Genomic DNA, 13,682 nt, shown 5'->3' with positions numbered 1-13,682 from the left:
ATTACATTGGCTCACATAGGAAAGGATGGAGTGTCTATAAGGGAGAACTGACGGGACCTTGCACCACTGGTGAGTGTGGGGGCACATTGAGCAAGTCACCAAATGAAAAGTCTGTTTCTGGAAGATATTTCATGTATTACACACTCGTCGCGTATCACCTATCTGCAATATCGCGTGCCCAGGACCCGTGGTCTAGCTGGGGCCGCCTACTTGGATACCGCGATCCAAGATCTTCACCGCAGACCTTTGCCCGCACTCAGACCGTCTGTGTCTCTTGGAACAGCAGTCGGCCGGACAAGGCTACCACTCCCCGACGACATTCTTTCTACTCCTGCTCTTCCCCCTCGCTCGGCTCCTCTTTCTTTCTTTCTTCCCATCGTATCATCAACTCGTGGAATTAGGTACTACAACCTGGGGTGGATGCTGGGTATCATATCCGCACAACGCCTCCTCTTGCCATCCGGTGAACCAAAAAATGCTGAAGCAGCTGCTATGAGGCAGAGACGCAGTGCAAGATGCTCTGCATATGGGAAGGCATGTCGCCTGATGGTATATCCGATGCCAGAACTCCTCGCGAAAAGCAAAATAGCAAAAGGGTTTGGAATGGGTAAAGGCATGATTGGGGGGGGTCATCTACTAGTGTGGGGCGACGGGCGTGACCGCTGAGTGCAGTCTTGAGAGATCTTGAAAGCAGGCGGCTTGGTCGCTGACTCAGATGCTGACACCTTCAAGGTGAAGAACCCTGGAAGAATCGCCGAGGAAACGGCGGCGGAATTCGACGATTCCTTGGGCGATAGTCCTGAAGTCTCGGATCTTAGACTTCTGGAAGGATGCAACCAACTCTCTAAGCCCGTTGTTGAACGTCTTCTTCTGGTCCCCCGCCAAGTCGTCTGAGCTGCCGAGCTCCAGGATAATCTTATCATCTGGCAGGATAAGGAGTTGCAGTCAGCTTTTGAGGGGCAGGCCGGCGGGCGTGTCACTACAGTTAGCAGTCCTGCCAGGAAGGGAAATGTCACTTACCAGGAGCAACCATGTGGGAGAAATGCTGAAATTGACAGGCGTTTCCTCTTGGGCAGTCTTGCCCGTCCAATTCATCGGGACAGATCTCCCTCTTTGGATCGATTCTGTTACTGTATGTCAATGATTTGAGTCCACCTGCAACGCTCTCACTGTAGTTTGGGTGGAATCGGAAAGCATGGTAATATCGCAAAGGGCTCTCGTAATTGGTGAAGGAGGTTTGCGGGGCTGGGACAGAGTCGCGGGCATCCTTGTAACCAATTAGATAACTGCTGTCAGTGAAGCGAGGAAACGATGTATACTTCTCTGAGGACGTCTGCAGTGCGCGATGAAGGATGTGCGAAGAAGTCCGCGCGCGCTTCGATTGTCGGATCATCATTGGGTATCGTGGCGGTCGAAATCTGGGTTGGCATTGTCGTGGGCGGAGTAATTTCTTGAGATTCGCCAACTGGGGCGTCCGCATTTGTGACATTCTCGGCAGGCGCAGGACTGAAAGGCGGAGAGTCGATCGTACCGCGGCCATGACCAGCCGCGTCTGGAGGCTCGTAATCATCAGACGTACTACCGTCGGCGGCAGCTACCACCTGCTCCTCGGCAGTAGCAACAGTTGCGATAGCGGCCAAGACTTCCGCTGGCTGACTGGCCAGAGGCGAAGCAGCATCGTCGGCACGGGTGGGCTCTTGAGTGGCTGGCGGGATGTACACTGCCTCGCCAACAGCAGCAAGCGCTGGAGCTAAGGACGTAGATGTCGAAGGCTCCACCTCCGAATCCGACTTCCTGGACACCGATTCCAGGTCCATGGGTAACGAGTGCGATGGTCCGTCGAGAGCGGCGCGTTGCGATTCATCTTGGCCTGCCTCGCTACTTGACGGAGCACCCTTATCTGTGGGTGTAGTCTCTGAAGCAATCTCTCCGGCAGAGTCAGATCCGAGCTCATCCATGTCCTCTTCCTCCATCTGTTGCTGAGCCAGCTCCGCATCGATTTCAGCTTGTAGCCGCCTCCTCTCCTCTTCCATCCGCTTCAACTCGGCGATCTTGTCCTGAAGCTTAGTTGAAAGCCGCGGGGACTGAGCGCTTGTTGTTCTCACGCGACGCTCGACTCTGGAGTGGCCAACAACGGGTGAGAGGACCGTAGGCTTTGGGGTTTTTGCCGCCTCGGCTTCCTGTAGTAGCTGAGCGGATGGACCATTCTTATCGTCGACGTCGCTACTAGACACTACACGATGTACCAAAGACTTCGTTGCTTGCTCTGTGGGTGTCAGGCCGCCAGCACTCGGCGACTGAGGCGTGGAAGAACCGGTACTTGGCTTGACTTTGGCTCGCGCTTCTGCCTCCTGAATCTTCCGCTTGTAGTCCGCGATTGCCTTCTCCATAGCTTTCAAGTCAACAGTAGCGGTCTTACCACCTGGTGTCCCAGGCGCGGGGCTGGACAAATGGCGCGGCGGACCAGCGTTCGTCAACGGAGGATAGTCGCGAACCGATGGTCCTCTACGAGGAAGATTGATGGTTTGCTGTGTCGGTGCAGGAGAGTCCTCGGTGGTTGAGTCCACCTCCATGTCAACGTCATCATCATCTTCTTCCTCTTCGTCATCGCTAACACTGATTACCAATGACGAGGCCTGCCGGCTGGGAAGCAAGGGCCGCTTGATAGCTTGTGTCGGATAATCCACAAAGTCGGCTGCCACAGGGCGCTTTCGCTGGTTGATTGGCTTGTTTGACAATCCAGACAAGGCTGGACTCTGGATGCCTGAGTTGGGTCGGGATGCTATATTTCGTGGATGATCTGAGGGTGTAGGTAGCGTTCCTGAGGGCACGTCAATCTGAACAGTAGAGTTTAGCTCAGCTGAGGTCTGCGCTGCGGCTGCGACTGCCGATCCTGGCGCTGGGGGCATCGGCGAAGGCTTTTTGGGAAGATTGGTTTCTGGCGCTTTGGGCGGATTAGGCTTCTGGCTAGCTTGCTGAGTCCGGGCCTCTCGTGCTTTGCGCAGGGCTTCCATTTTCTGCTGTAAAAGTAGAGTCTTCTGCGCTTGGGTGGTGGGCTTGTTTGCAGGTGTCGAAGGAGTTGAAGCACCTGTAGATATGGTTGTCGAAGGAGCTTTTGGTGCTGTGGTAGCCTCCGCCGCAGCTTTTGCCTTCTTTTCAGCCAATAGACGGGCGATCTTGTCCTTGCGCTCCTCCTGCTTCTTTGCCATATCGTCCGCCTGAGAGGCCTGGGATGGCGGCGCAGCCTGGTCCTGGGATTTGTTCTCCTGTACTTCCAATGGCTTCACAGATGGTACGGAATCGGCGGTTGCAGGAGCAAGATTAAGTTGGATGAAGAGATCTTTGATAACCTTTTCGTCAAAGCCTTCGTCAAGGTATGTCTGGTATTTGACGCCATGAGGCAGCAACCGAAGGATCGCCTTCTTAGCTTCATTCTGAGCTTCTGGCAAGCTCCTGAAAGACTGCGAAGCAATCGAGCCTGAGCCTGATTGGTTGATGGCAACATCAGTTTCTTTGCTCTGATTGGCATCAATGACCTGTTCTTGGACATTCGCGGAACTACTGGTAGATGAAACGGCAATGGCATCGTTGTTGGTCGAGTTGAATTGGACTTGAGAGCGTCCTAGGCCGGGTCAGTAATGAGTCTTTCTCCCGGTTCCCTGGGAACATACCTTGCGCGTCATCAGCCCCGATTTGTGGCGGCGGGTCGTCCTGTTCGATTTCTCTGGGCGAGAGGTACGGAGAATATGACCCTGAGCGATCGCGCTCTGAGCGCATTGGCTCTTGCTCTCTCAGATCCTGATCGCTCGGTGCCTTGGCTGTGGCAGTTTTGAGACGATCATTTGAGGCAGACACTTCCTCCATTTCGGTATCATAGAAGTTGGCCCCTTGGTCTGTACTACTTGCAGCTTGGTCCTCAGAGGACGTGGGAGACGCTGCTTTAGTCTTTGGCGCCACAGACGGCTGGTCATAGACATCCTCGTAAAGGTCGTCGAACTCGCCATCGCTAATCTCACCTTCGTCTTGGGAGTCGACATCTTTCAACGGCTGACTCGACTGCTCCTTCAACTGCTCCTCCCTCGGCCGCGGCTTGCTTTGTTGACGGGGAGAATCTGGTCTGTACTGCGGGTTCGGTTGCGCCTCTGGTGGCACCGGTGCGCGGGCTTGAGGATTCGCCTGAGATGGCTGGGCAGGTGGGATAGGGACGAAAGTTGAGGAGTTATACGTAGGATAGGGGCCTGGCGTGGCAGACGTTCCATATCCACCTTGCTCCCATTGCCCGCCGAACGGGACGGGGAACTGAGGGGCTGTCAACGGTGTGCCCAGGCCGGGGATGTTATTCGCATTGTAGTCGTAAGCAGACTGTGTCGCGGTGTAGTAGTCGGCCGTAGCAGCCGGGGGCTGTTGCTGGGGAGGAGGTTGTGCGCCATAACCAGGAGCAGGGTAGGCGGCATAGGGTTGATACGGCGGGTACTGTTGTTGGGGCGGCTGTTGGCCTTGGAAGCCATAGCCATACGGATAGTGGGACATCTCGACGCTCTTGACGCGCTCGCTTGAAGTAGTCAAAGAAAAATGTGCCAATTTTGCCGGGACTCGAACGCGCGAAGATGATCAACGGGATGTGACGGGTTCTTCGAGGACGCGCATCGTCAGACAAGCTAATGCAAGGAAATTGTGGAATTCGTATGCGGCGGCGGACAGCTAGAAGGCCTGGGCAGCGGTTTCTGAAGGTAGAAACTTGACGCGCGAAATGTGACACGTGCCTACCAACGTGCTTGTGAACCTGTTGGGAGAGGTGGCGGTAGTTGGTGGCGATACAGTCTTGGATCGATCAGTGGGGGGGATTCGCGGGACGAAGCGAAGAAAGGGTTTTTGGTCTCTGGCACACACGCAACGCGGGCGGAAAGCGACTCGTGGAGGGACTCAAATACCCTGGTGGCTTGAGTAGTCCCGAGAGCGACTGTGTGAATTGCGCAGCCAGCCGCTTTGCCTCTGCGAACGCTTTCTCTGGCCGTGAGTTGCACCTGAGTAGTCGCTGGACGGACAAAGAGGGCAGCGTGGGAGTGCTTCAACTGTCGTTTGTCAGTGTGATTCCCTTGGCTAGGAACGTCGAGAAGAAATTGATTTTTGGCGCCGTTCCGTTTTGGGTCGTCCAACTCCAACGGAGGTGGAGCGCTTGGACCAGTCACTGGGGCCAGCTCACTTACTGTGGTGCTGTGGTAGTCGTTCTGCATGGTGGTGCAGCACGGGCCACCAACAGCTCCAGACCCCGACCCCTGCAAGTGGTGAAAGTTGGCTTGCTGGCTGGGCGCGACTGGTAGAGGACCTTGGGAGGATTTGCAGGGATCCGCAGTTGCCCTGGCGTCATTGTTTACTTTCACGCATAGGCAGCTGCAATTGGAAGGCTGGGAGTGGTACCTGACTGAACATCGTGCCGCCGCTCAACTTCCCAAACTGCGCCCACCACATCGCAATTGACAGTCTCCCCTCTTGCACCGACTGGATCGCCGCCATCATTCCTCATTGTCTTGAACATGAGATTGCGGGCACAGTACAGGAGTTTTCACTCATGATATTCGGCTTTCCTTTGCTTTGTGTCGAGTCCTGCGCACGCGTGCCGCTCTGATTTACACCATTCTCGCGCTGTCGCGTTTGGAGATTTAACCCGGTGTTGATGTTTACATGACTTTCTTGAATCTTTCTCGATACCCATACTCATAACTATACCCACACCCACGAGAATCACTCCCTCACTGTCGACAGCCTCTCCCAGTCGAGACCACCGAGGCCCGGCCAGATGCGAGATGGGCACGGTACGCAACAGCCCGTTTATGAGGCAGTCCTCGCCGTCACCGAGGCCCCCAAGCAATGGCCGACCTAAATCCGCTCTCTTCCCCTCGCCTATGTCGCCTCCCTCTACATCTTCGACCCCCACAGCCTCTAGTCATGTTCGCGGGAAATCTCTGGGTACAACACTCAGTCCAGGCAGCAGCGACATCAAGCAAGGCCATGTGCGAAACGTGTCCAAGGGGGACACTCCGCAGTCCAATACTTTCGCTCCCTCATTCATCAAGAGCGACGAGATGAGACAGCGTCCCGATGTTGTGGACGGCATAGAAGGCGAAAACGACTTCTCGGGAAAGAGATATGTCTGGCTGAAGGACCCAAAAACGGCTTTTGTGAGGGGATGGGTCGTGGAAGACCTTGGCGGCAACCGCATATTGGTCCAGTGTGACGATGGAAGCGTGGGTAACAGTCCAAACCAGGCACGACCGAGTCTCGAGCTAACCATTTGTCTCAGCAACGCGAGGTCGACGCCGAGAGCGCTGACAAGGTCAATCCTGCGAAGTTCGACAAGGCAAGCGACATGGCCGAATTGACCCATCTGAATGAGGCGTCCGTCGTGCACAACCTCCATATGAGATACCAGTCTGACCTGATCTATACGTACTCCGGCTTGTTCCTGGTGACAGTCAACCCGTACTGCCCCATTCCCATTTACACCAACGAATATGTCAACATGTACAAAGGCCGAAATCGCGAGGACACGAAGCCACACATCTTTGCTATCGCAGATGAGGCCTTTCGCAACCTTGTTGACGAAGGTGAAAATCAAAGTGTTCTCGTCACCGGAGAATCTGGTGCCGGAAAGACCGAGAACACCAAGAAGGTCATTCAGTATCTCGCCGCTGTAGCGCCTTCAGAGTCGTCTGCCAGGAGTCGAGGCCAGCAGTCCAATCTCTCAGCGCAAATCCTGCGCGCGAACCCTATACTGGAAGCTTTCGGCAACGCCCAAACGGTGAGAAACAACAATTCGTCCAGATTTGGTAAATTCATCCGCATAGAGTTCTCTCGGAACGGTATGATCGCAGGCGCTTTCATCGACTGGTACCTTCTCGAAAAGTCTCGTGTGGTGCGGATCAATCCGAATGAGCGGAACTACCACGTCTTTTATCAACTGCTCAAGGGCGGCGACAGGCAAATGAAGCAAGAATTCCTGCTCGATGGACTCGATGTTGATGATTTTGCCTATACTCGAGAGGGCCAAGACACCATTGCTGGTGTCTCTGATCGAGAGGAGTGGAACGCTCTGATGGAAGCCTTCGATGTGATGGGCTTCTCGGATAAGGAACAGAGCGCCGTTCTCCGGACAGTGGCCGCTGTCCTCCATCTCGGAAACATCACCGTCATGAATGAGAGTCGGACAACAGATCAGGCTCGACTTGCGGCAGACGCCAAACAGGTAGCGGAACGTGTTTGCACGCTTTTGGGAATTCCTTTGGAGCCTTTCCTCCAAGGTCTGCTTCATCCCAAGGTGAAGGCCGGACGGGAATGGGTTGAAAAGGTACAGACTCCTGAGCAAGTACGGCTCGGTCTCGATGCCCTCTCGAAAGGTATTTACGAACGAGGTTTCGGCGACCTTGTCACAAGAATCAACCGACAGCTGGACAGAACGGGAATGGGAATGGACGAGTCTCACTTCATTGGTGTTCTCGATATCGCAGGTTTCGAGATTTTCGAGGAGAACAGCTTCGAGCAGCTTTGCATCAATTACACGAACGAGAAGCTGCAGCAATTCTTCAACCACCACATGTTCGTTCTTGAGCAAGAAGAATATGCTCGCGAGCAGATCGAATGGCAATTCATTGATTTCGGCCGCGACTTGCAGCCGACCATCGACCTGATCGAGCTACCAAACCCAATCGGCATTTTCTCGTGCCTCGACGAAGACTGCGTGATGCCAAAGGCGACAGACAAAACATTCACAGAGAAATTGCACTCGTTATGGGACAAGAAGTCCAACAAGTACAAGACATCCAGACTTCGAAATGGATTCGTACTCACACATTACGCAGCCGAAGTGGAATACTCTACAGAAGGCTGGCTGGAGAAGAACAAGGATCCGTTGAATGACAACATCACCCGTTTGCTGGCGGCTTCATCAGACAAGCATGTCGCAACACTATTTGCCGATTGCGCGGACAATGACGATGAGACAGTGAGCGTTAAAAGCAGGGTGAAAAAGGGTCTATTCCGCACTGTCGCTCAGAGGCACAAAGAGCAGTTGTCAAGCTTGATGGCTCAACTACACTCGACCCATCCTCACTTCGTCCGTTGCATTCTTCCGAACCATAAGAAACGGCCGAAGCAATTCAACAATCTGCTTGTCTTGGACCAGCTCAGATGCAATGGTGTCTTGGAAGGTATCCGGATAGCTCGCACTGGCTTTCCCAATCGGCTTCCCTTCGCCGAATTCCGTGCGCGTTATGAGGTTCTGTGCCGTGACATGCCAAAGGGCTACCTAGAGGGCCAGGCAGCTGCCGCGATGATGCTCGACAAGCTCAAGATGGACAAAGCTCTGTACCGAGTCGGGTTGACCAAAGTCTTCTTTAGAGCTGGCGTGCTTGCGGAACTTGAAGAGCGGCGTGATGCGCTCATCTCAGAGATCATGGCACGCTTCCAGTCCGTCGCCCGTGGCTTTACAGCACGGAGACTCGCCTACAAACGCCTGTACCGCACCGAGGCGACGAGAGTCATTCAGCAAAATTTCAGAGCCTATCTTGACCTTTGCCAAAACCCGTGGTGGCAGCTCATTGTGAAAATGAAGCCTTTGCTTGGTGCAACTCGGACTGCAACTGAAGTCAAGAAGAGGGATGAAATGATCCGTCAGCTGCATGATCAAATGCAGCAAGAGTCAGCCAACCGCCAGAAACTCGAGGAGGACCGACGAAATGTCCACACAGAAATGATGCGCGTCCAGCAGACGCTAGAGAGTGAGCGTGCTTTAGCATTGGACAAAGAAGAGATTTTCAAGCGTCTGCAGCAAAGGGAGGCTGAGTTGGAGGACAAGCTCGCTGGGGCCATTGAGGACGCTGAAAAGCTCGAAGATGAGCTCGATGATCTCCTTGAAGCAAAGAAGAGAGCCGAGGAAGATGTCGAGAAGTTCCGTGGCCAGCTAGAACAGGCTGCCGCCTTGATTGGACGACTGGAGGAAGAGAAGACTGAGCTCGCCGGGCGCGTATCAGATCTCGAGAGGGCAATCGAGGATATTTCTAGCAGCCAACATGAGCGAACCGAGCAGGAAGCAGCGATGGAGGAAGAGATTCAAATGCTCCAAAGCCAGCTCGCGCTGAAGGATAGAAAAGCACGCGACCTAGAGGGCAAGCTCCTAGAGATTGACCAAGATGCAGAGGTGAAGCTTCACAGGGCTGAAAAGGAGCTACAGTCTTACAGGGCCAGACAGCAGCAACTCATGGCCGAGAATCGGGACGCTCAGCAACAGCTCTCGGCGCTCTCCAAAACATCCACGGATTATGAGGATCTAGTGCGCAAGAAAGAGAGTGAGCTGGCTCTGCTCCGTGGAGATAACAAGAAATACGAGATGGAGAGAAGGACATTCGAGGACCAGCGCAAAACGCTTGCTGCAGAGAAAGATAAGGCATCCACTCGGCTACGGGAGGTACAAGCTCAACTGGATGCTCTCAAGGCTCAGCAGTCGCAGATTCAGAGAGAAGCCGAAGATGCAAAGAAGCTTTTGCAAGCCCGACTGTCTGAGGATAGCCAAGCAGACCAGAACCGCCAAGTGTTGGAATCTCAGATCAAAGACCTCAAGGATGAGCTCTATGAGGCTCAAATGGAACTTAGTAGGGAGCGGCAGTCCCGTGACGACGTCCTTCTGCTTAGCGAGCACAAGTACGACGAGCTTCAAGAAGAGTACGATCAGCTCAATGAAGCGAAAATTGTTATCGAAAAGGAGTTGTACGCGGCGCAGGATACTTTGAGACGCGCCATCGATGCTCGGGCCACGGCTGAGAAGGAACGTGATGACGCTCGGCAAGAGATTCGAAAACTCAGAGCTGCCTACAGTCAAGCGGAGGAAGCGCGGCGGGAGGCCGAGGTTGCTGGCGAACGCGCTGCCTCCAAGCTCGCTCGAGAACGAGAGGACAGCTTGCTAAAGGACCTGGATGCTGCGCAAGATCGGCTGAAGTGGTTCGAGGACGAGTGTGCCAAGTTAAATCATCAGGTCGAGGACCTCAATAAGTTGATCCTGTCCTCCGGAGAATTTGGCTTGAAGAATGATCAAGCCAAGGAGCGGATGGAGAGAGAGCTCCAGACCGTGAAGAGTCGTCTCACAGCGTCTGAGAACGATAATCGCGCGCTTCTGAACAAGCTTCAACAAAAGGGCCTTGAAATTGCTCGGTCCAGTTCGAGGGCAAGCGAAGCTACCCGCGGGCAAGTCAACGTTCTGCAGCGTGAGAAGGTCAGACTGGAGGAACTGAACGCCAAACTCAACAAGCAGCTGGGAGAGTCTCAAGTGAACGCCGCAGCTCTGGAAAAGAAACTTGAGAAAGCTCAGCTCAATCTGGAGGATCTTAACCACCAGTTCCAACGCGAGGTCAAATCGAATCGCAACGCTGAGAAATCCACATCAAACTTCAACGTCCAACTGGCAGAGGCTAATCGGAGCATCGAATCCGAAAGACAACTGCGAACTCAGGCTCAGGGCACCGTTCGGACACTACAAGCAACTATCGATTCTCGCGACAAGGAGTTGCATGAGCTCCGCTCCCAAATGCTGCGAGCTTTGAAAGTCGTTGATCCGGAGTCTGCGCCTCCAGCTCAGGTGGATGGCACCACTGAGCGTGTCTTCAGTGAGAAATACGATCTGGTCAGGAAGATTGAAGAGCTTCAACAGAAACTCAGAGTGCAGACAGCGGCAAGATCTGGCGCGGAGGCTCAGCTGGCCGAGTTCAGGGCCGGACGAGCCTCGCCTGAGAGGCCACGCCTCGGGGAAATTGATCTGAATGAGGCGCCTTTCGATATGTCGCCTTCTTATCGAAAGTCGAAGGTCAACGGACGCAGGGTGTCAAACTCATCCACGCCGTCTCGGCGTTTCACCAATGATGGCGAGCCTGGCAGCGACTCTGTTCGTTCTGAGAAGACTGCGGACATCTTGAGCTTCAACAACCGCATGGACCTCAAGGCTGAGATAGAAGAGCTTCAAAATCAGCTGCAGATCACTCAGATGCAGAACCGTCATCTCCAAAGCCAACTCGAGCGCTCAACGACAGGCCTTCCTGATTATGATGGGGAAACTTCATCACTTCAGCGAGTCAAGAAGCTGGAGCAAGCCAACGGTCGTCTTCACAGTCTACTTGACGATTCCTCCAAAAAGGTGTCAGCATTGGAGAAGGCTCTTCGTACTGGTGAACTGTCTCTTCGCGACATCCAGACGAGATCACACGAGGAAATCCTGGATCTGCTTAACAACACGGAAGAGTCTAGACGGTCGCTACTGCACAGCCATAGGGACGCGGTTGCAGAGCTGACAGACATCAAGGTGCACTATGACAAGCTCAGGCATGACCGCGCCACGATCGAAGTCGATTTGCGTGATGCCAGGGGTGACCTGCAAGAGATGACACAAGCACGCGAACAGGAGGCAGCGAGTCGTAATCAGCTCCTACAGGAGTTCTCTGATCTCCAGATAAGGCTGGATGCAGAAACATCCAAACTTGCTGATGTGACAGCCAGCCTGAACCTGTACAAGAGCCGCGCGGACGAATACTTCAGCAAACTGGAACAGGCCGAGATTGCGGTTCTAAAGGCAAATCGAGCTGAGCAGTTCGCAAAGTCGCAGGCTAAAGAGGCCGAAGATACCTATGCCGAGGTCATGGCAGAGCGCAAGAAAATGGATCAGGCCGTTGAGGATTTACAGCGTCAAAACCAACGGCTTGAGGAGAAGGTCGAGGACATGTCAACAGACCTGGAGGCAGCGACGCAGGCGAAGAAGAGACTGCAACATGAGCTTGAGGACTACCGGAATCAACGTGCTAATGACATCGAGGATACCGAGTCGAGCTTGGAGCAGACCCGCAAGAAGTATCAAGCCGAGTTCGCCACACTCACCAAAGAGCTTGACCTGGCTCGGGAGGAGAAGCTCTTTAAGCAGGCAGAAATCACTCGCCTGCGCGAGGAGCTGGACGAGCTTCGATCCAAGTGGGACGACGAGGTCCTCAACAGCTCAACCTGGTCCAAGGAGAAATCGCGGCTTGAAGCCACCCTCGCAGACGTCTCCGCCTCGCGTGAAGAGGCAGTCAATGCGCACAACGAAGCACAGGGTAAGATTGTCAACTTGCTTTCTCAGGTGCGGTCGCTGCGGTCGTCAGTTGACGAGGTCACTGGTGAAAGAGACGCACTGTTCCGGGAGAAGCGAAGCATCGAAGCAAGACTGGAGGAGGCCAAGGCCGGTCTCGAGGAGCTTGCCAAGGGTGAGAGCCCGTCGCTTCGAGACGCAGCCAGCATTGACAAGGAGATTCTTGAGCTCAAGTCAAATCTTGCGCAGCAGGAGGATCTTGCCGCGGCAGCGGTGGAGAAGATGCGCCGAGCCGAGGCCCTGGCGTCTGAAGTGCAGAAGGATATTGTGGTTGAGCGGGAAACAAGCGTGCAGCTGTCCAAGGACAAGGCAGCACTTGAGAAGACACTCAACGAGGTCCAGGTCAGGCTTGTGGACCTCGAGACCAAGGGCTACTCGAGCGCAAGCCAGGATATCAAGTTCCTGCACAAGCGCATCCAAGAGGCAAGTATTTCCGACACAATCGCTTCATCCCCAGCTTTACACTTTCACATCCGCTGGATGAAAGCAGTACTAACACTTCCCAGCTTGAAAACCAGCTTGAACAGCAGGAGGACAGCCGTGCCAAGTCGCAGCGCTCCAACCGCAATGTGGATCGCACGGTCAAGGACCTTCAGAGTCAAATCGAGCGTAAGGACAAGCAGAACACACAGATGCAGGAGGACCTAGGCCGCATGCGCGACAGGATCGACAAGCTCCTCAAGACAATCGACGAGCTGCAGTCGTCGGAGTCGTCCAACCAGCTTCAAGCACGACGGGCGGAACGGGAACTGCGCAGCGAACAAGAGAAGGCGGCCAGGCTGGAGCGAGAGCTCGAGAGCTGGAAGATCCTCCGATCAGAGAAAGGGTCAGTATTGGGCAGCGTAGCCGGCAGCATCATGAGTGGGCGCGGCGGCATGACGAGATCAGGGACGTTGGCGACAATGAGGAGCTCAGGGCTGGCGAGCGTGGCGGACGAGGACGAGGACGCGGAAAGCCATGTGACGATTCCCAAGAGGAAGAGCAGCATTAGTCGTGTGCCAAGCCTGACGAAGGGATTCTTGTAGGGGAAACGCGATACCCGGAGCTCGGGGTGAGAAGGACCAAAAGAGCGCAGGGCTCCCGGGAAGGGGGCATTAGCATTTTATGAGGTCGGCGTTTACTGTAGCTCGTCGCATAATTCTGGTGGCATAATACTTGTTAGTGGGGGGATTAAATGGTTGTGTGAACACTGGTCTTTTCTTATGTGGCATGGGTTGGAAGACAGCATAGTGAGTGTGTGTATAGGTATGGACGGAGTGGACTTGTGGGGGTGATTCAAAGCTCTCGTCAGGTCAGGTATATATAATGAAGGGGTTTCGGTTTCTGGCCTTCGCAAGGAGCTTTAATTTGCTTTGCTTTGCTGTTGATCTTTGACATTGATCAATGTTTTATCGACTCAGCCAGCACTGATAGGCATGGCGGGCATTAATTAGCTATGGATATGGATCCGCCGTGTGAAGGCTGACCTGAGTCGGCCATTTCAATGTGCCCGTGACTGCGAACATGCCGAGCTGATAGGATGAGT

General features: G+C 54.2%; 2 protein-coding genes across 2 annotated transcripts; one reads left to right on the top strand and one right to left on the bottom strand.

The window, feature by feature from the left end:
* Nucleotides 1-711: 711 nt before the first annotated feature.
* Nucleotides 712-5,368, bottom strand: J7T55_011691 (uncharacterized protein; the record flags this gene model as incomplete). Its single annotated transcript, XM_053136501.1, has 6 exons — nt 712-923; nt 1,021-1,267; nt 1,320-3,622; nt 3,672-4,552; nt 4,932-5,066; nt 5,208-5,368. The coding sequence occupies 6 exons, from the start codon at nt 5,366-5,368 to the stop codon at nt 712-714; spliced, it is 3,939 nt and encodes a 1,312-aa protein (XP_052999497.1).
* Nucleotides 5,369-5,903: 535 nt separating this feature from the next.
* On the top strand, nt 5,904-13,182 carry J7T55_011690 (myosin type ii heavy chain; the record flags this gene model as incomplete). The annotated part of the gene is made up of 3 exons (XM_053136500.1): nt 5,904-6,245; nt 6,302-12,499; nt 12,664-13,182. 3 exons carry the CDS (start codon nt 5,904-5,906, stop codon nt 13,180-13,182), a joined length of 7,059 nt encoding a protein of 2,352 aa, XP_052999496.1.
* Nucleotides 13,183-13,682: the final 500 nt, after the last annotated feature.

The sequence above is a fragment of the Diaporthe amygdali genome (genome assembly GCF_026229845.1).
Source record: "Diaporthe amygdali strain CAA958 chromosome Unknown NODE_2_length_3802984_cov_64_841326, whole genome shotgun sequence".
Lineage (NCBI taxonomy): Eukaryota > Fungi > Ascomycota > Sordariomycetes > Diaporthales > Diaporthaceae > Diaporthe > Diaporthe amygdali.
The sequence above is the reverse complement of the archived record's forward strand: the minus strand, read 5'-3'. Positions and strand labels throughout refer to the sequence as shown.